This window comes from Catharus ustulatus, chromosome 5 (assembly GCF_009819885.2).
Source record: "Catharus ustulatus isolate bCatUst1 chromosome 5, bCatUst1.pri.v2, whole genome shotgun sequence".
Taxonomy (NCBI): domain Eukaryota; kingdom Metazoa; phylum Chordata; class Aves; order Passeriformes; family Turdidae; genus Catharus; species Catharus ustulatus.
The window spans coordinates 48,818,670-48,842,029 of NC_046225.1; the positions used below are offsets into that span (position 1 = coordinate 48,818,670).

Here is a 23,360-nt window from a genome sequence, read left to right on the forward strand (position 1 = left end):
TCTAAAAACCAATTCTCTTTCCAAAGCCCATCTACACTTGTCACAAATACCTTTAAGCAGAAATAATGCTGCTGTCAGAATACATTTTATTTTACCTACCGCTTATACTCTGAATTCTTCCCACACACTCAAGTATTAATGAAATCAGGCTCTATTTACTTTGGCCACACTGGTTTTTCATGCCTTATATTGTTAGATTTCTACATTCTCTCTCTCTGACTACTGATCAGAACAAATTCTTCAGATAAGCCCTTTCTACCTACTTCCAACTGCCAAATGGCACATCTGCCATGAGAGATGATGCAATTGCATTCTTAGCATACATTCTGGACACTTACATTCCTTGGATACAGATGAAGGAATTTATTAACAAATTTTGTTTTATCTGACTATTTTTTTACACTAATGATAGACCGTCTTCCTGATTTTTCCCCCCTAATATTTCACATTAAAGATCTGTTTAACCCATGCAATACATGCATCTGTGTGTTCTCAAACTCAGCAATAACAAGGGCAAACGTGGATTGAGGAATATATCTGTGCTTAGTATCAACATATGGTGTTTTAAATTATTTCCTCAAATCTGTGCTGACTTAAATTGTGCTTGCCACATGAAACCTTGATGATACATTTTTATTCACAAACTAACTTGAAATGCCAAATCAACAGACTCTTTCAAAAATTTTTCTCTTAAAACTTACGAAGTTTAGACATATGGGTTTTTTTCCATTGAGCACTTCCCTGAAAGACTTATCCTTAGGACAGAAATTATACAATCTCCTGAATGTGAAACCATCAGCTTTTTTCTATCAATCACTTCGATGATTCTGAAGAAAGTTACACCCAGTTTAATCTGGCTTCTACAAATATATCCACCTTTCTCAGTATTCTTTTCTACTCTTACTGGATGCAATTCTTCTATAGACTTTCCCCAAGTCTGTAGTATCAAAAGTTCAATAATCATATTAGCCAAATATTCCCCAGTTTATATATCACTGACTTCAATTTCTATAATCTGCAGGGGCTTTTCATCACAAATGAAGTCACAGCACATGTGTCTCAAGGTTTAAATTCTTTTTCGAGACCTCTTGAAAAGAACACACACACTATCCACCTTTTAAGCATCTGCACTTACTTTTGACAGGCCATCAGCTGGCACAAGTTTGCTCTCTATTACCAATATTTCACCAGTGTCTTGAACTTCTTAGACAATGCCTTTGCATTGTACATTGAAAAAAACTGGCAGAATAAAGCTTCATATAGCAAAGGAGGAATTAAAAGGTTGATACAGCTTTTCTTTTTCTCTCATACTAATATCATGCATTTTTTTATATTCAGCTGCAAGTTTCCTTGTTTAAAAGTGAGCAACCATAAATCTGAATGCTGAGATGTAGAAAGCACTGAGGCACCAAAAATCGAAATTGCTAACGAGAGACTATCAGAACTGCTATCAGTTCAATTTCTTCTTATTTTTCTCATGCTACTATTATTGGTGCAAGCTTTCTTACTATTTTTAGTTCTCTTGCACTGAAACTGAACAGTTTTACCTTTTTATGTTAAACCTTCTGTACATCCCATTACATTCGCAAAATGAATGTCGAAATTCTATTTCAAAATGTTATTTCAGAAAATAAAGTTCTCTTATTACTCCCTCCAAGCATGAACAGTCTTATGTTTATTGGTTCCATTGCAGGCAAAATTTCATCAAAGCATGTTTTATAGCAGGAAGACTGATATTATGGTATTTTTTAATAAATACTGAAAACATCATTAAAACCACTTCAAAAATCTTCTGAATCAGTATTTATATAATATCCAGCTTTTATCATGTTACCCATTTTTACCAGCTATTGAAATGTGTGAAGTGTCTTCCTGTTTTAAATATGTTTATGCTCACAAAACTCAGAGTAAGGAAAACCACAGTAATTCTGAAGTCAGGGGAACTCAGTGGTAAAGCTCCAATATAAAGCAGAATGTGGCCTAAATGATTTCCCTGAAGTCATAAAATAGCTTGAGGCAGTGACATAACAAAACATGTCACTAACCACTAAGCATTACACATCCTATATACAGTAGTTTCACGAATACAAGCCGCACGGATTATAAGCCGCACCCCCGGTGCCTCGACAATGTTGCTGTCTTTGTCAATAGATAAGCCGCACCCCGAATATTAGCCGCACTTTCGTTCGTCGCGAGAATCCGTGCGCAGCTTTCACAAATTGGCCAATTAGTAAGAGGATCGCGGCATAGCGGGCTTTACTGGCTCGGGGCGGGGCCAGGCAGGCTCGGCCCGCTCATGGTTGCCGACGGGGCCGGGTGGCCCAGCTCAGCACCACGGCTCGGCGGGGCTGGCCGGGTGGTGCTGCCGCCGCCGCCAGGCTCGCTGGCCCCCCTCTCCCGTCAGCACCGCCCCGCTGCCGCGTTCGCTCGCCCGGCTGGCAGGGCTGCCGCCGCCGGGCTCGCCGCCCGCCCCGCTGCCGCTTTCGCTCGCCCCGCACCGCGCCTCGCGAGCGCCGCGCCCGCCCCGCGCCGCGCCCGCCCCGCGGCGCTTTCGCGGCTCGCGGTTCGCGGCTCGCGGTTCGCGGTTCGCGGCTCGCGGTTCGCGGCTCGCGGCGGCGCTTTCGCGGCTCGCGGTTCGCGGCGGCGCTTTCGCGGTTCGCGGCTCGCGGTTCGCGGCTCGCGGCGGCGCTTTCGCGAGCGGCGCTTTCGCGGCTCGCGGTTCGCGGCTCGCGGCGGCGCTTTCGCGGCTCGCGGTTCGCGGCTCGCGGCGGCGCTTTCGCGGCTCGCGGTTCGCGGCTCGCGGCGGCGCTTTCGCGGCTCGCGGTTCGCGGCTCGCGGTTCGCGGCTCGCGGCTCGCGGTTCGCGGCTCGCGGCGGCGCTTTCGCGGCTCGCGGTTCGCGGCGAGCGGCGGCGCTTTCGCGGCTCGCGGTTCGCGGTTCGCGGCGGCGCTTTCGCGGTTCGCGGCTCGCGGCTCGCGGCTCGCGGTTCGCGGCTCGCGGCGGCGCTTTCGCGGTTCACGGTTCGCGGTTCGCGGCTCGCGGCGGCGCTTTCGCGGCTCGCGGTTCGCGGCGAGCGGCGGCGCTTTCGCGGCGAGCGGCGGCGCTTTCGCGAGCGCCGCTTTCGCTCGCCCCGCCGGCAGGGCTGCCGCCGCCGCCACCAGGCTCGCCGGCCGCCCCCTCCCGTCTGCACCGCCGCCGCGTTTCCTCGCCCTGGCCGGCACTGCAGGCCCCCGCACCGCCGGGTTCCCCCACGCTGCTGGCCCCGATTATGCTGGGCTTCCCCCGCTGCCAGGCAGCCCCACCCGCCGGCCTTCCTGCTTCTGCCATGCTCCCCTGCACTGCTAGCCCCAGTTCTCCCGGGCTCCCCCGCCCTGCTGGCTCAGGCTCTGCCGCCCGCCCCCGACACTGCTGGCCCCGCCTCTGCCAGGCTTTCCCACCTCTGCCGGGGCCGGCCGGGCTCCAGCTTGGCTTGGGGCTGCCGCGGGCTCTCACTTCCGTGTTGGCAGCTTTTAGAATTTTGTTAATAGATTAGCCGCCCCGGAATATTAGCCGCACTTCCGGGTTTCCACCAAAATTTTGGTCAAATTGGTGCGGCTTGTATTCGTGAAATTACTGTAGTTTTCCAGTTTTGACATTTTGCATACACTGCTTTAGAACACAAATGGTTCCATTTGTTAGAAGCAATCTTGAGTGGTACCTTCAGAGAAACAAACTTAGAAGTATATGGTCTTTTAAATATTATTTATGACAGTAAAGTTTGTAATTTCAAATGCACAGTACTTACTCGTGCAAAGTCAAAGGCATATCTATAAATAAGTTTAAAATTGGTAGGCTCATTTAATAAAGATCTCAAGTAATCCAGAGAATTTCTCAATTTTTCTGTAGTATCACACCTACAAAACAAGAACCAAGTGAGTTTAGAGACTGCATTTTTATTGAGATGTCTGATGTTCTAAGAAAGAATCTCTAACATGTATCCCCATTAACCCCAAAACACATCACTCTGTACAGAGGCATGTTTTTGAGCAAGCCTGCATAAAATGCTTTATTGAACCCATTGTATGAAACAAATTTAGATAAAGTAGCAAAGTCTTACACTGGGACTGACTGGCTTTGTAAAAAATGCACTCTCCAATAGATAAAACTAAGAGCTTGTGCATGCATGGAAAACAAACAGCAAATCAAAGCAGTGAAAAATGCTTCTGAAGTCTTGCTAAAACTATTAAACTTCCTATACAGTTTTAGTAATTCTCTTCTGGAAAGTCCGTCAAAACAGTTGTTTCTTTCTCCAATTCTCTATGAAACACAACTATTCAACTTTATTTATGTTAATTTTGCCATAAAATTAAGCTTTTGATTGGAGAAAGCAACTCTTAAAAGGAACAATGCAGGTACAGAAAGCTAGTATTATCTAGCGCTTTAAACCACTCTAACAACATACCAATAGCTAAAAGACACATGCAATCCAGCAACAAAGATAGGTGTCCTTGGTTGCAGAAAGAGATTCACGACATTTCTCTTTCATTGAGACTGCAGACCTTTTAATTCAACTGTATTCAAATGTGCAATGTCAGGTTTCAAGTTGTCTCTAAGCAACCACATCATCATAAATCAGGCCAAAAACTTGTGACTTCTACTCCATGGCAGAGCTCTTTGCTTTAGGTGTTATGAGTCAAAACAGTAAAGTGCATCTTTTCTGAAAAGCTGTGTTTCATACAACAAATTTGAGAATTTTCAAAGCACTTACTGTAGTGATGTCATTCCTTTTAACCATTCTTGTAATGTAAAGTAGCCCATGTTTTGAGCATCCAACTTCCATGCTAGCACAAGCATAACTACCTGTTTAAAAGAGAAAAAAAATGCAGACTGAGAATTGAACAAAAAATCCATGTGTTTTACAAATAACCACTGTTCAGCAGGCTACAAATGCTTTTACTTGTGCAAGTGGAAAGTTCAGAACTTTGCTACGCTGCTTTAGAAGTTAAAATAGAAGTGTTATAATGGCCACTACTGCCCACAATATTGTTCCCAAATGTGTTTCAAAACCTCCCTGGTTTATATTTCTTGAATTTTTTTAAACTCTCAATAAATTTTTAATTCTCTGTAGAACAGCAAGAGCTGTAAGGCTAGTTCACATATACCATAGCAGATAAGGCATTTTCAAAATGGATCCTGAACTTACATTTTCTGGTTCAACTCCAATGTCTTCACAAAATTTCTCCATACCTTCTGGCCCTACAATGTCATCTGTGCCTGCAAACGAAATGACTTTTACTTATCTCTAAAAATTAAAATAGCCTGTCCTTTACAGCACAGAAGTGTAATCACACAGTACAACCTAACACGTTTGTTTTGACATGATATAAATATTTCCACACCTACTATCAATCAGACTTGGATACACTTGTATCTTTATCTCACCTTTGGAAATAGAGAAACTGTAAAACAACTTTTCATCCCTGCCGATCTTTCTACCCGTTTATTGAGATAATCTTGGAAGTGTAAATCAGTAAGATTTTGAATAATGCACTTCAGACTAGCAGAACACTCACATAATATTAACATGCTTAAATGAGTGGACGATCTAGTGACACTCATTCCCTGGCTAGAATATCTACTGTTATCACAAGATCAAATTACATAAAAACATGATGTACAGCTATACAAGATACAAGACATTATCACTCCCAGAATCTCATTCCTCATTGTTTCATATACTATCTTTATATGTTATCCTGCTTATTCATATTGCTACACCATGGCCACACATCATCTAACTAATAGTAAATGCAATGGGAATGAAATCCTGAATTACAGTTATTTCTTTGCCTATCTAAAAGGAAAAAAAAGATTCAAAATAAAAATGCACCACTGATATGACATGGTGTTAAGATATTTTTAACTTCTACAACAGTCCAGAAAAAATTATACAGACATTAATAATTGTACTGTGCAATTCTATTTTTAAATACATGTTAAGTATTTGAACTATTTTGTTAGAATTATTTGACTCATGTTTGAAAGGGCTCATTTGAAAAAACACAGGTTGAAATGCCTACTTTCCTTCAATATAAAGATCATGCACAAGAAAAACAGGATTTATAAAGGGAAGATCAATCTGTATTTTATTATTAGGTGATCTATTCTAGAAATAACAAGGTTTAATTATGTCTTTTCCCATTTTTTCATAACAGCCACTCACTTCTCAGAGTGTACACAACGGCCTTTAAAAAGACTCATTCTGTAATGCAAAAACACACCAAGGGAGGGGAAAAAACCCAAATGCAGTGTCAACTGTCTGCATACATAAAGAAGACTTATGAAGGAAGAACACAAGAGATTAACCCTCGCAAATTCAATTTTTAGAATGTTACTCAATACTGTAAACAGAATCGTACTCTCCACTTTTCTGTTTTATCTTGGTGTGTGCATCCAGTGGAAACCCCAAAGTTCTTTCACAAAGCCTTCCTTTCATCCTTTCTTTCCATGAAAGTCTTGACAAAAATGAGTCATGCCTGTTGCTAGAGTAAAAAAATAAATCAAGCTGGTCAGATAGGCAGACAATCTAACAGGTTGGATTTGGCTTGAATTTGTCTGAAACTCCTCTCACAGACTGCCACAGACAAGTGAGATCTCAAAGTATTTAATTTCATTTACATAATTTTATTAGGAGAAAAAATTGTTTATTGCATCAAATTAAGTCATTCTTCATTATGGTTAAAAAGTAGACAGAACAAGTTGTTAGACATGTTATCCAAGACAGCACCAGAAAAATGCAAGTTGACATTAAACATGTATTTAATTTCTTTTTGGTCTTCACAGTTATGAGATCATTTTCCCCCATATGTCAAATTCTTCCTTTCAGAAAACACATGCAGGAAAACAAATACAACAACCAACCTCACTAATAAAAGATCACCTTTTGTGACCACAGGCCATGATTTACATTCCTAGAAGTAATGCCTGAAGAAAGTTCTCATACATAAGGGCAAGAATAAATAACACAGGCTATCTTCCCTAGACCTTGTGATGGAAAACTACCTGATAAAACTAGTACGTGATATTTGAATTCATTCACTTTGCTTGAAACCCTAAGCATCAGATTCAGCAGGAACAATACTAGTGTTACTACCTCCCTCATCCTTTAGGTTTTTTTAATTAAAGACACACCACTTCTGAAGCTAATTCTGTACTATACAGCACTAATATGGCAGATGACAGAGAGGTAAGAACATTTTCAACAGAAGTACAGATTTAACTGTAGATTTGAATAGTAAAGTATACATGTTCCAAAACATTTCAAATCACACACCTCCTGTATTCTTTTTATAGGATATAGACAAAGACAAAACTGAACTTTGAACTCTTCAACCTCACATCACACAAGATAAAGTTTCTCTGAAGACTTACACAAAAAAACTCTTTATATTCAGTCTTTTGAAAGCTCAGTTAATGCAATTTTCATACTCAAATATAATTTTTTATTGGCAGGAAATTTGCTTTTCACACTTACCTGCATATTCATAGAACCATTCTAAGCATCTCTTACTTGAAAAGACTTCTTCTTCCTCTGCTTTTATTCTAGTTGAATCGTATTTTCTATACATACTTAAAAAAAAGAAAAACAAGTAATTAATTCATCAACATTTTTAAAAGCAATCTTCTAGTCAACAGCCACTCCTAGCAGAAACACTATTCCTTTCAGTTTACTCAACATTCTGTCCTCATATCCAGTCACTTGGAACACTGCTTAAGAATCACTGAAGCGAAATACTTTGTTCATTCACTGTGTCATAATTTCACTGATTCATAATCATTACCCATGTAAATGACCTTCCCCTAAAACAAATATAGTTTAGTTCAAATTCAACACCTAACTGTTCTGTGCAAGCTCACAGTAAGGTCTTACCTTACACCACCAGTACCACAGTCAACTGATGGGCTGCAATCCAGTTGTGGGTCTAAGGCCAGAGATTCCTTGTCACAGTCAACACAGGTCCTACCTCTAGGCACACCCATACTTTGTGCACTTTGAATTATCTACAGAAAACTGCAAATACTTTCTGCCATCTCAAAAAAATTCAACAAAAGGCATAAATGCCAAAAGAGACAAGACTTGCACTTATATTATTCTAAAGCCAGTAAGTTGGTAACACGAAAGAACCACAGGAAAAAGGTTAAAAGTCCTCATCAACAACAACTCAAGGAATGACATTCATCATGCAGCAAAGAACCATCTGAAAAGCTGGCCCCTTCCCTCAGAGACTACCAGAGTAATGCTCTTCTCCTTTGGCAAGAAGTGTAAGGAATTTTAACTACACTAAAGAAACAAATGTAGTGTCTGAAACACATAAAGCACAGAAAACATGACAGAATTTGAAGAGTTACTCTCCTGTAACATCTTCTGAAACAGGGGCAGTATCATTTGTGCCTGCTAGAGGAAAGAAACTCAGCAGTCCAAGTAGTTATCCACTGCTGCATATGCATTCCCTGATCCATTTCTACCACTCTTCAGTAGCTTGGGCTCATGCTGAAAAGAGCAACAAATAAATGGTTTAGTCTAGAGGAGGTAGCCAAGAACAGCTCTGTAAGTGTTCCAAGCATGCAGAGCTTCCTCTCACAATGTCAAATCCTGCTGTGGGAGGACAATAAAGCAGCTAACTGGTTCAAGGAGAATTCTGAAACCATTTGAATAATGAAATTAATTTGATTTCACCACTGTTTCATCCTTCTAGAAAGACATGTAAAAGACACCTAGATTTATGAGCTTAGAGTACACTGATCCCACTATCAGCTGTGAGGAAGTGCAGCTAGAATTTAATGCACACAGATCATTCTGACTCGAATTCAAAGAAATATTTCATGTTTACTGTCATAGTTCCTTTAAAGCAGCTTACTTTTACAAAAGTAACACTAGTCAGAACAAAATGATAAACTGCTAATTGGAAGACAAATACAAATGAAGCTTTTAAGAAATTTCTTAAGAAAAATTGATGCTGTACTGAAACACACTGATCTGCAACAAACTGGAACAGAGCATAGAAATGTCATCCATATTTTTAGGTTTGGGTTTTTTTTTTTTCATTTTGAAAACACTCTTTTCCATTTGAATTACCTGTTTTGTATAAGCTTTACTGAAGTTGCAAAGGAAAAGGCTGACAGCATCGCCCAGTGAGAGCTAATCCAGAAAGTATAAACCTGAGTTGGAATAAAATATAATTTTTTAATAGGTCTGATAACATTTTCATACTTGCAGAATGAACTGTGACTATGAAAGACCTATCCAATAATTTTAGGCTATTCTGAATTCAGAGCAATCCAGACAAAGAAAGGAGGCATTCTGCCACTTTGGCAAGTCTTAATTATTCAGTATCCCCTTTTTTTGTCACCACCAAACGTGACAAACACCATGAAGAATACCAAGTTGGAAACTGTAGCAGGAGCTAGTCAACATCTTTATTCTATTCTCTTTATTCAAGAAGTCTGTAGGAGTACTGCTGGGACCTAGGAGAAGGCAAAGCTAATGAGGTCCACAAAGAAAGGTATTTATCACAAGACTCAATGTTTTTTCTTTCAAAGGGATGATAAAGGATTGCCTTGCCCTGCTTGTTCATGCAAATCAACACATTAAGCTGTCGATATGCATATGGTGCATTTAAGAAGGAACACGTTAAGCTGTTGATATGCATATGGTGCATTTAAGAAGAAACCCTGAAGAAACAGACTTAATGACAGAACTGTAAGTCATTCAGGTATTTCAGAAAAAAGGATTCCTGCATCTACAAATGGTGGAGCTAAATACTGCAGCCTGAAACAAGACATCAGTGCCAGCAGTTTGTATAACAGGAATGTTGAGCAAGAACAGAAAAAAACCAGCCCTTTTTATACATTCTCTGCATCTGCACATAGCAGAAGAATTTCAGACAACTGACAAGAGACTGAAAGTCACTTGTGTTTAAGGCTAAGGTCACAGTTTAGGAACTGCAGGAAGTAACAATAATAAATTAGGTGCCCAACATACAGCCAAGTAACTCCAATGAAAATGCTCTTGCCTCAAACTTAGGATTGCTGCAAAAGCCCAATACCTGACCACTGGAGTTTGATTTTTGAGACTCCAGAACTGATTACAGATATTCCAGCTTGTGTCAGTTTCACAAGTTGAGAAAATAAACTCAAAAGGGATATAAATCTTGAACTATCTCACTGTCTGCTACAAGTTAAGTAGTCAGATATGCATTAACAGTGCAGGTGACATGGTTTATAAGGACAACAGACTATGCCAGAATTAGTGATCTCATGTATAAAGAAAAACGCTTTTCTCTCTTTTTTTCTTCTTTTCTCCCTTATCTGCTTACTCCAAACATTAAATGAGTTTCTCACTCCAGCCTAGCTAAGTCAGCTATTTCTACTAGTGAGAGACTCCTAATCTCTGAAGTGCCTAGTGAAGCAAGATGAGTGGGGAGATGCGAACAAGTAGACAAGTACCCCAGGACAAATTTGTTAATCTGACAGCACAGAGTAAAGGTGTTTTCAAGGACTACATCCACTGATCTGTCATTAATATGGATTGGATTATCTCAAGAACCATATTTGCAGAGGAGAAAAAACACAAATTTCCAGACACATTTGGCATCCATTTTATATCTTGCAGTATTCCTCATCTCTGTGGAATTCCTCAGAACATACTACAAGATGATGCACCTTATCTTTGTTTTAATGACAGCATCTCTTGCTATGCAGAAAAATACACTGCCAGAGTGCACAAGGTAGATATCTGAATACTTTGGGAGTACTAAACATCTAATGAACAAATCTGAGTTCCAAACAGCAAGTCCTCAATGGCTCACAGTTTCCTCAAGATGACCAGCACCAGTACTTTCAAACAGATGCACAACCGTTATGCCAACCAAGTTCTGTTTGGTACTTTGCTTCTATATTGATGATCTGTAAGAGAAAACTGCAGTGTCAGTCACACCTTAGATGTGAAAGAACACTGTTCAAAAACTGAAAAAAAAAAAAAGGAGGGGGAGGCAAGGCACAGGAGGAAAGTAAAAAAACTTAAAAAGATGGTTTCCATAAAGAAAGAGCAAATTAATATACCCCGTACTTTTCGTACCAGAATTTGTACCACTGCCAAAGAATGCTGACATGGAAACAGGATTGCTAAAGGTCATTTTCTCCATCATCAGTCAGAAAGGTGCATGCACAACTTTTTCCAAGAGTGTCTGCTATACCTGTCACTACCAGACAATACCAAACTCAGAACCTTTGCTTTTGGAATTACCCTTCCATTTATGAATCATGACATGATATCCATCAATAACAGCAAGAAACAAAAAAAAAAACCAAACAGACAAACAAAAAAGTATTACCTACAGACATAAGTATGCATTTGCCTTAGATGAAACACATGTAGGTACAATAACTCAGAAAAATCTTCATTTAAAAGAGTTTTTGTTAGTTTAGCATGACACTGTGCATGACAGTGACAGCAACATACAAGTTATTTGTAACAAATATCCCAGTAAGAAGCATTCAGGTTTGTTTTTTTTTTAATTATCTCTTTCTAACACGCATTTTATCAGCTAGAGAGAGGAAAGAATGTGAAACAGGGCAGGGCAAAAGCAACATGAGGTAACATGTCTTAATTTCGTAAAAGTGATTTCAATTACTTAACCACATCAAAATGTAATAATTTTCTCATAGATGCTTGCACCTCCATCATGACCTAATAGTTGACTCGAAACATCCATGTTTAAACTTATATTTGAAATACTCATGTGAGCCAGGGAATTTTGATATCCCAGTAGAAAAGGTAAGACAATGTAGTTTATAACTGGAAGTGCTATAGGTAAGCATCTACAAAAAAAACCAAAAAAAATTAAAACAGTGTCAAGGCATGTCATGCTTCTTTGAATACACGGTCATCTACATCTTTTCCAGATCATTTTCTTCTCTTCCTAACTGATTTTGTGGGAAAGCAAACACATGAAGATTCCATCCAGCTTTTATGATGTGACTAGGCAAGCCATTGTAAGAGCTGATGGTTGCTGGCAGCAAAAAGATCAAGCTAAGGGCAATTCTCTTCAACCCACAGCAGTCTTTAAAGTTGGGTTATCTACTGCTCTGAGCATGTTCCACCTGTGCTGGAGTTGCTTAAAGCTCCACCCACTGCAGCTCCAGCCCGTCCCACTGCAGCAACTCTGGGCTGTGTAGTTCCAGAACACTCAAACCAAGATCAGTGGAAACATTGAGCTTAGGTCACACAAAACATTCTCTTCATGGTGGAAGCTGGCAATAGTCCATTGAGAAGCAAAAAAGAAAAGAAAAAGGGAAGAGGGGGAAAAGTTAACCTTTCATGAAGATTTACAGCCTGGTTATTTCAGATGGTCAGTGCTTACTGAAGACATCAAGAAATTCACCAACAGAAGCTTTGTTCCTAAGCAACCAAAACTTACTCAAAATCTTTGCTGAATTTTGTTTAACAAACTGCTGAGCTGAGTAACAAATTCAAACTGAGTAACTAATTACTTCCAGATTATTTGTATTTCGAAATATGCAAATTTTTGATTGAAAAAGATGCCCCAGACTACTTCCATTAATACTAATTTAAAATTTTGGCTGAGAATTTTCATCAATGCAACACATTGAAAGTATTTTAAAAGAGCCTTATCTATTCACTCACAATTATGATTCTAGTAATAGTTTCATAAAAACTGCAGTAGAAATAGAAAGGTGGGAGAAGATATGTATTGCAATTTGCAAGACATGACAAAGACCACTTAAAGCAACTCTCAGGACCAACTTAGTTGACTGTTGAGTTTTATGAATTAATATGCCTTATATTTAAAGACTGACAATCTTATCTAAACAGCAAAATATTTGTAATTTTATGATGTTTATTTAATGAGTAGTATATGTGTAACAACACACATCCTGACAGTCACATGTCTAGTTTAAGTCAAGTGCACTGAAAAGCTACAGAAAAAGGAAAAATTATACTTGTGTGTGCCTGAAAACCTCTACTTCAAGGAAAAAATCTACACATCTATGACAGCTGGGAACACAGGCAGCGTGCATGGGGCAGTACCAAATCAGTTAGTAAACAACAACAGAACAAAAACCAAACCAACTCTCAACGCCAAAGGTTTTGAAAACTTTGAAAGTTAGTTCACTCCATGTTAATGACACTGTGTTTTCAAAAATTACATTTTTCCACTACACAGCATGAAGTCTACTATTCAATAAAGAAAATCTATTTTTTATGTTAGTAGGCCCTTTTGTTGTCCCTACGCATACAGGTAATTTCAGTGAAAACACATATCTAATTGTTTGAAAACAAATTTCAGGGAAGTAGATAAATATTCCTAGCTTTCATTCTCCTAAGCTGACAATACCCATTACTGCAAGAATTTTGCCTTCAGTGTGACTCCAGAATAAGCAGTAGAATTATTTTTTAAATGAGACTGTCAAAAAATAATTGTATTATAATTATATCAGACAGCTCATTTTTCCCTAAGGAAAAAGTAATATTAGGCTAGATACTGTGTAACAGATAAACAGCATTAGACAATTACCCAGAGAGGACTATGATTTTACCGAGCAAGTATCTTTATATGAATCTTGCTTTACCTTTCTGGAGATGCTTAACACAGCGATAGAAGAACAATGTACAGAAAATGTAATTTTAACTCCAATTTGAGAATACTCTATACTGTTACAGTTTTAGGTACAATAAAGTCAAGACCATAATACTGAGATGAAAATACAAATGAAATCTTCAAGTCTTTACATTCGGGTTAGCACATGCTCAACTGTTCACTTCCAACTGCTGTGCTTTAAGGCAAGATAAATCTTACTGTTATCTATAAAGCACTGAGTTATTTTTATTATACATCATCTGGTATAAAAACTCCCTCCCACTGAAACACTGTATTCATGCATGCTTCATGGTGATGCTATGAACACTAATTAGGAGAATTCAAGTTCTTATTATGTAAGGGTGGAATACTAATGAACATGTTTGAAGTCTTCCATAATCAGTCTATGCAGTAGATCAGCATTTCCAAATAATTTCATAACAAGATTTATTCCTATAAACGCTTTTCCTCAATTGACTGTGTACTCCACTAATGCTTCTGAGATGAGGCTGTATTCCTAACAACCTGAAATTAAGGGTGTAAGATATGTTTAAGTTTATGACTTTAAGAGTGTTAAGAAACTGCCTTCTTTTTCAGCATAGACACCTGCTGAAAGAAGCTATGGAAGAAAGCATATCTAAAAATATTACTATCAGATTTGAAGAGATTATAGGAATTAATCAAAAATAGTGAAGAACAAAAATATCACCCAACAAAACACTCCATTATAGATTTTTTTTAAAAATACATTTTTTTAATGGAAAAACCAGGAGACATCATCAACATTTAATCTCAGCTGCAGTAAAACCATTAATGATGACATCCCTTGAAAATCTACTACCCAGTATTTTCACACTGAGAACAAACAGGAGACTTACAATTACTGAATTTATTAATGTGACCCTGTAAGTCTGCCACTGTAATGCAGAAATATACAAAAATTTATGTCATTCCATTAAGTATTTGAGGTGACAAATCACTTTAGGAATCAATTAGGAAATACAGTCTCTTCTGGAAAGGACTGTGTAGTTTTTCAGACACTGACTGCTTTTCTTCACTTAATACAGAATTCACACAGACTAGTGTCCCATGCAGGCTTATCCTGAGTTACCAGAATGCAGCTTCTAGGAAGTCTGTCTCTAAAACAGAAGCTGAGAACTGGGCCTAGGAGCCCCTTATTCTATAAACTGGCATTCCACTATCCATACTGTTTTTACTGTATATAGCATTCTTTGCACACAATGTAAGCCGAACTGGCTTTGCACACTAGGTATGTTACAGCACACTGCTGTAGAGTTTCCTAATTTCAGACAGATTTCTGCTCAACTGAGATGTCTGATCCAAAAATCAAACTTGACAGGTATGAACTCCACCTGACAAAACAATAATGGAAGTAGGCAACTGCTTTTTGATTAACCTGTTCCCAGAAGATCACAGGGGTAAAAATCCTTCCTTGAAAGAAAATACAGCTTCAAGACCTGGCTGAACATCCAGCAAATAATTTCATATAGCCAGTCATGCTGAAATAAACTGTTTTCTTGAAGACCAAAACAAAAGAAACACTCTAGGAAGCAGAGAAAGCTCAAAAACCTTTACAGGAAGTCAGTCAGATAAAAATTGGAACCACATCAGGGGATATTACCCCATGGTTCATGACTAGCAGATCTGGATTCTCCTCCAATTCTAAAAGCAGGCTGAGGTCTTCCTTTTAATAAAGACTTAGACATGGCAGTAGAATGAAGACTAGATCCATTACTTATAAACTGAGAGGCAGATATTAAAAAAACCTTCAAATTACAATTTCAACAAGCTCTTAAAAGCTTTTAAATATCTACTATTCATAGAGAAAAAGAAAACTGGTTTTTATAATTTTCTTATGTAGTAACACAAACCAGTATTTCTTACTTACAAGCAAGCTTACTTTTTAGGGGGTTGCTTTTTTCTATCATCACTGTCTTGGCTAAGGTAGATAGAGTTCAGTTTTATGAACCTCTCTATATTTTATAAATGATCTGTCCTCACACTACTTCCACACTGTATGCCTATCATTGAATAAGCTGCAATGTCCTCTACCAACTATTTAGCTTTAACATTTCATTATTTCTGAAAAGCAACCAAAAATATTAAGAACATGAACAGCTTTTTTGTTCTACTTAATGTTACAAAGCAATGAAAGAGAGTTGAAATCTCTTTCTTCTGCATCAACAGATCATTTAATAAATTCCAGTGCAGTTACAGTTGTGCAACCCTATTAAACACAATAGAGTTATAGGGGCATGACCAGAGGCTTAATTTGGCTATCAGTATTTTTCTTACCCACGCTAGAGTATAAAAAGGAGAGTACCCAGCCTGATTTCAGGCTGACAGGAGAAAAATGCTCTTTTAACTTCCCTGAAAGTACTTGCTATGGAAGCATAGCAAGTACTGATGTTCTGAGACACCAGTAATACATGAATGTAATAGAGTTCAAATTCCACTGATTGATGCAGTGCCAAGAAAACTTCCTAGTTGTATAAGCCACTTTTCAACATCAGAACAGTCCTGCATCTATCATGCAGAAGGGTACAGTTCTATAGTGCCTCAAGTTCTGAATTCAGTCCACATAAATAGTGATTCTTGCACACAGGGAGCACGTGCAATGGTTTCTGAATGACTCAACACACTACACACATACTGGAAATCCAACACTTGCAGAGGTCTCAGCTATCCAATACCTACGCCAAAAGAACACACTGTTCATGCACTCTATAACCTATCTGGCTTCTGCTGTCCAGCGAGAAGCACCCTAATAACCACCAAATCACTGGCTATCACCTTACCTGGGCAATTTCCCCTTATATGTTCAGTATCAAATCACAACGTAACAGGGAGAGACTAGCAGGATTTCAAGAGCTGAGTGGACTATAACTATACTTTTTTGACAGGCTAGGGGTTGACAATGCCCAATCCAGATCTTATGCATGTATTGCATGTATATGTGAAAACACTACGGTATATCTTAGAAGTTGTTTTTGCACAAACAAGTATGTATTTTGACAGCTGGCAACTAGAGCGAGGAGAAGTTCCCTACATGTTTCTTGTATGTGTAGAGAAAGGTGAGATGCAAACTGAACTTACATATACTTATCAATATCCCACAGTTCAATCACCAGCTATGGTTCCACACTGAGAAACCAAGCAAATTTCAATATAACTTCCATTTGTATTTAAACACATGATATATCAGCTATTCAACTTTAGATATTCCATCAGTCTTAGCTCATGGTAAGATGACATACCCATCATGTCTACTTTTCTTAGCAGATAAATCATCTCCTGCTGCAGGTCTCCTCTTTTTCCTTGGAGGCATCACTTTACTAAAGCAGTCTGATGAACTGCAAGACCGAAGACTTCCTACAGAGGGAATTAAAAACACCAGCACAAAGAAATGAAACTGTTGCAGACCAGTTAAACTGTGTCCACTAATAGGCATATTACAAAGGGAAGGGAAGGAAGTTAGGGGATTTAAAAATTATAAAAGAAATGGTCTCTTTTCAATAGCAAAACCCATCTCACTTTTACGTGGTATTCTATGACCAGATTTCCATTAAGGTCAAAAGTACTATAACAAAATGTACAGTAGCACTAGCATTACTTCAGTCTAACAGCAGTCAAGCACTGAAACCATCCTGAAGAAGAATTTAGGTCCTCAACAAGTCATCCTTATTTTTAGTCATTTATTCACATCATGACTTCTAAGACTTGATCACTGCTTTTTGAAATACAGACATGAGTAAACACCTACCTCTAGAAACAGAACCCTTTCTTTTCAAGCCCCAAGATTTTTGTGATATAGAGAGCAAGAGGTAGGAAAGGTTTTATTGGTTCTTTGGTGAAAGGTTTTTTTTCATGTTTTTGGGAGGTTTTTGTTGTTGTTGTTTTGCAGAGATAAGAAGAGACATTCAGCAACCACCAGGGAAAAAAGTAAGTGGCTGGCTGTACTATTTGGACTGAATAGTTCTCAAACAATTAGGGTCCCCAAGAAGGAAATAGCCAATTCAAGATACTGATGCCAATCAAGTGGCAGTCTTTCCATCCCCTCCTCTCAGCTACACACTCCTATGTCTGTGGTTACTCTTCAGTGTGCCAACCCAGCTCACCAAACCTGTAGGTAATTAACTAAAGAAAAAAAGAAGAACAACTTTCTGTACATTAGCACAAGAAAGAGCACAGGACCAGCCCTTTTGACCACAGTGAGTCATTAAATTGCTTTTGCTGTCTCACGAAAACAGTAGGTTAACACTCCAGGCAAAATTTTGTCCTATTTTCACATGCTGAAGACCACACTGACACCTGAGAAAGGCGTGTGTAAGAGCAGCTCAAAGAGTTATCCCAGTGTTACACAGAGAATTTGAAAGGAAAAGGAAGAGAGAAGGTATAAAAATCCAGACATAAAGCGATGCCAAAGAAATTTGCAAGAAAACATTAAGAACTCCAACATTCCTAAGCTACCTTCTCTTTGCTACAACAGCATCCAAGTTTAGCTATGCTCAAGTAAGATGCCCACAAAATCTTTTCTCTTACAGCACAGCACAGAAGCAAGCAATATAAATTTGGCTGCTTTTTGACACCAAGGGAACAGACTGAAATCAGAGGCCCAATTCCCAACACATACTGACAGCAATCTTTTGCTTACCTATTCTTCGAATCTTTGAAAGGCTCTCTCCTGTTACAGGGGAAACACATGTAAGGAACCTTACAGCCTCACAGGCTTTGCTACATGTACGTTATTTCAAACATGCACAGAAACTCTTATGCATAAGAAACCACGTATTTATCTAGTATTGTGTAAGATGTTCAACTTAATTTTTGTGTCAAGATGAACTAATCTGGTTTCAACTAATAAAGTTTTTGTACCAAGTACACCTTCTTTGTTCTTATCTTTATTCATTTCTATCTATTAAGAAGAAAATTAATCTCTCTAGTTCAATAAATACTCTCCAATTTAAAAAATTCTTCCTATATATTCTTTTTTTTAACCATAAAGCTCCCTCCCCATTATTGTCCCAGGAAAGTATGTCCATACACTGTCTTTTTGAAAGAGAATTAAATTCAAGTTACAATTTAACTAGTCATCAAAAAACTTGCAAGTATTATACTCCATAAACTATTACCACAAAAAAAATCATGGTTGTGTTCGAAGAATATACTTCCAGAAGCACTGTCCAGAATGCATTACCAAATGGAATTAATGACAATAGTATTTATTTTTTTCTTAACAATACCAGATATATTTGAAAGAGGTAAGCCAGGGACCATAAAAAACTCACAATACACCCAGTGCATTTTACAAATTTAACTAAGGAACCTGACCTGCTGAATGTCATTTGTTCCATCTGCTTATGCCTGCACACTAATGATACTGAAAAACTGTATTCTCATAAGCTATTGAACCTGTGATACTTTATCTTTTAGAACAAATTTCTAAAGACTCTGCCAGTAAGTACTTTTTGAAAGCCCACACAGAATAAAAACACTTAAGATGATAGCAGAACTCAACAGATGGCTAGAAAGAGTCAACAGACTTAAGACACATACGGAACTTAATAAATGAAAATGTGATAGTGAACATCTCTTTTGAATAATATGCATTTACTTGAGTATAATCTATAGCTATCTCATTCTTTTGACAGCAAATGGATTGTTTTTAAATGCCTTTCTTTTAAAAAAGTAAAAATCCATTTTTGATTGCCATAGGTATTGGATGCTGCTAAAATGCAAGAAAAAACATATTCCCCCTCACCCCCCACAAATTTGCTCAGTTTAATGGTCAGTTGATTGTGAATAGAAATATGCAAGGCCTCTGAAAAAAGAAGCATAGCAAAAGATAAAAATAAAATAAATAAAAGTAAAATAAAACAGCTATAGAACAGAGAAATCATTCTGTCAGACCTGCAACCCCAAACAAACCAAAGAATTTAACTCAAGAATTCCTGCTTGGACTCTCTGCCTCCTTAAATGACAGGATATTTTTAAGAAGATGGGTGAACTTGTTTTAAAGGCTTAAACTGATTACAGAATTCACTACAACCCAATTTCTCCAATGACTCCTACAAAAAACTTGTACCCCTCTTGGTTTGAATGTAACTAGTTGCAGCTCTCAAACTGACAGAAAAGGGAAGAAAAGAGACAGCTCAGAAATTGGGAGGTGGCTATTAAATGCACACATATACTTCTCTCACACACTGACAGTACACAGACACCAAGTGGACAAATATATTGCAAATGCTTTCGGAGACTTAACATCTTAATAACTGAGGTTTGGAGCAGGTCTTCACTAGGCCTTAGCTGTTGAATAATCTCTAAACTACTGAAAAACACAGTGTAAGGATTTTACTTTCAAAGCATTTCTTTCACTACTAAAATTGGTGTATTAAATTTGAAGGGCAGTTATAATTTCTCTGTAATGGTAGCAGAATATTTCTTTCATTTTCATATAAAGCTAAAAATTATCAGTTTGGGGTTTTTTTAGTTTGCACTCCTGCAATTTCTTAATTTATAATACAGCTCACTAAGTAGCAGTATTAACCTTTCCTACACAGAGCTTTCTAATTCTAAATATAATTTCTAGGTCTAGCAGGGCACAACAAATTTCAGCTCCCAAAGGTCTGACCATCTGCAAACAAACATGCAGCTATCTAACTACATGCAAATTTGACAGAATTTTACTTACCAAGTGCAGCTTCACTGATGTGATTATCTTCAAAGTCTCTCATTCCTAGGCCTCAACTCAAGACTGGCAGAACCCTCCTAGTTCTCACTGGTTTTTTGACACTTGAAGCTAGGATTGGCAAGGTAGAGCCTCCAAATGGCTGCTGAATAGACCACCACCAGCCAAAAGCCTGCAGAGTTTAAATGCTGTTTTCCAAACATCCTATTCAATACTTCCAAATTTGCAGGAGACAAAGCTTCCAAGGGAAAGTATCAATTCAAGAGTTAAAATTCACCCTAGGAGATTTAAAACAATATACAAAAAACCACAGGAGAGGGACAGTCCTAGAATAGCAACAAAACCAGAATAAACAAAAGAAAAAAGAAAGTCAATAAAGAAGAACTCTATAAGTTGTGTCCCTACATCCCTACAGAAATTATTTACAGGCGTGGAATCTTCACCTTCTCTAGATAATGCCTGTGAGGAATCCTGTTCTTCTGGTGCTTCAGTAGAAAGATGCTTCAAAGGAAAAATAATTAGAAACTGTGAATGCTGAAGCAATTGGGAAGATATAGCTGCTCACTTAATAACGTAACAAAACGACCACAAGCACAGTTAACAATCATCAGTTTTCAGACACAAGATGAGAAAACTAAGATACTCATCAAAACATTTAACAACTTGCAATCCTGTTGCAAAAGAAAAAATCATCTTCTCTGTCTTCAATTCCACACTACAGAACTGCTCTGGACTCAAGAGGGGTTTCTTCTCTAATATAACAAAAGAAGAAGCCAGAGAGGCAAAAGGAATTTCTCCCCCTCCAAAGCTTCAAGAACAGCAGTGAAGCCTTCTTTGTGTTGAAGAGATTACCTCACTGTTTGATACAAGCCAGGTAAGAGTAGGAAACATACTTTTAAAGACTTTTTAGTCTGGATAAGTAAGTAATTTAATTACCAAATCATTACGTTAAGCTATTAATAAGATGCTAGATTTGTAGCTATGACATAAAAACAAAAACAACTGTTATTACAAACATGAGTTTTCCAATTTAATGCATATACATATTAAAAGAAAAAGAAATTGTCTACAGAATTTGAATGCCTGCTGTTCTTACACCTACAAACAGATGAAAAGGCAAAGGCCCATGACACATTTGAAGTTTATCTTATTTTTCAGACAGATATGGATACTGAATGATAGCAAATGAGACTGCAATCGTTGTAAGGGACTGGAATTTTGAAACAACTTCCATCTTAGCTCTCAAATCACTGAAGGAATTTTGAAACTGCCACTTCCCTCTAGTTCTTTGATATTTTGAGGTCTGTTTCAAAAAGGAAATCTGGCTAATACTTCAAAAAGATACAGTTTGCTTCAAGACATTTTTTGTTAGCTTATAGACAACTGCTTTGAAGTAAATATAATATGCATTTAAAAGTCAATACTATTATTATTAACCTAAAACTAAGATTTTTAAAATAGCTTTTAGAAATCTCAATCAAATTTAGATATGCATGTATTAAGTCATCCCAAAAACAAAGTCCCCAATCTAATGACAATAACCACGATAATTATGTCAGAAAATAAACAGCAATCTTTAAGAAAAAAGGCCTGGGCCAGAAGATTTAGTGTTAAAATGATCTCAGAACTATAAAAAACCTTGATATGGTTAGGCAACAATGAAACTTTTTGCAACAATTCTTAATCCGACTTTACGAGAGTTCTAGACACAGAATCTCATATTTACAGCACCTATATAATTCTATAAATTGTGTAACAGAATTAATAGGTCTTGACAACTTCTTACTGGAAAACAGAAGTTCCAAAAGTTTAGGCACACTGAAGTCACGCAACTTGCAAAAGTAACTCTTTAGATTTACGTGAGTCTCTCCAACTAAGATGTTTCGGAAGCATCAAGTCCCATACAAAACACAAGCAGGACACCTCACTGTACTACATTCCTGATGGCCAAAGTAGCTCCTTGCATGTCTATTTGTCCTCATATGAGTGAAATCAAACACACATTTCAACTGAACATGCCTGGAACTTATGCAAACATTTGGGCTTCATCTCTTCCTACAAGGAGACATAAAGAGGGCAGAAGCATAAGAAATAGTGGAAATAATATCTGAAGATCAGGAGGGAACCTGGCATTATCAACCCATATTTTTGGTATTTGGTATATCTCATTTCACATTTGTTTCTGGTTTAAAGGTTCTTTTACAACTATTGCAAAAAACTACACTTTCAGTGGGATCTTGTGCCCCAACTCATTCAATAGGCACATTTAAACTTTGGAAACAGCTTAATTGAAACAACACTATGCAGGCAACAGGATTCATCAGTGTCAGCGTAAAACTGTTCATCAAAGCCAGTAACATGCTCAAGCACCTTCTAACAGAGGTAATGAGAGCACCAAGGCTAATTTCTTATACTTTATGATGGAAGTGCTAGGCAAGAAGTAAGACAAATTCCAAATACCTCAAGTGCATCAACACTTACTAATTACTGACAGAAGGGGACTATCTCAATGCTTCACAACAGGTCTTGGTGACCAAGAGTAAACAAAGATTGTAGAACACATTTTCATACATGAAATCAGTTTGTAGCTGTTTAGTTTAGAGCACCTGGGTCACGTAAGAGAAAATTCCAAACCTCCATCATGAGATGGGAGAGGACACTAGTTCTAAAATATGGACACTAAAATCTCTGTCTAGAACTGTCACAACCTCTTTTTCAGAGGCTTTTCATTTACATAATAAGCTAATTTCAAGTGTCAAATCACTAACCACACTGAAGGAAAGTATTTCAGAGAAGCCTTTTGTGGCTGGGGTAAGAGCTCAAGCATGAAACAGTCACCTGCTGCTGTAGAGAGGAGGGCGCATAATCCCTAAGAGAGCTCAGTCCAATCCCAAGCAATGCAGTCCTATGCATCTCTACTCACTGCTCTAGGCTGAGTGTGTGCTATATTTCTAAGTGTGTGCCAGAACTCTCCAGGAGGAGCTGACAGCTCTCTCCACTTTCCTAAATGCT

General features: G+C 38.2%; 1 protein-coding gene across 7 annotated transcripts in view; it reads right to left on the reverse strand.

Moving 5' to 3' along the window:
- Window positions 1-23,360, reverse strand: part of DCUN1D4 (defective in cullin neddylation 1 domain containing 4) — a 38,524-nt gene that overhangs the window by 3,599 nt on the left and 11,565 nt on the right. For 3 of the 7 annotated variants that reach the window (XM_033060809.2, XM_033060810.2, XM_033060811.2), the window contains exons 4-8: window positions 16,918-17,032; window positions 7,513-7,607; window positions 5,182-5,252; window positions 4,747-4,838; window positions 3,784-3,892 (exon numbers count right to left, since the gene is read on the reverse strand). In XM_033060809.2, the coding sequence (XP_032916700.1) occupies window positions 3,784-3,892; window positions 4,747-4,838; window positions 5,182-5,252; window positions 7,513-7,607; window positions 16,918-17,032 (482 nt within the window). Of the gene's footprint in view, window positions 1-3,783; window positions 3,893-4,746; window positions 4,839-5,181; window positions 5,253-7,512; window positions 7,608-16,917; window positions 17,033-18,314; window positions 18,345-23,360 lie in introns of all 7 variants that reach the window. The other 4 variants (XM_033060808.2, XM_033060813.2, XM_033060812.2 and 1 more) reach the window with 2 other exon arrangements.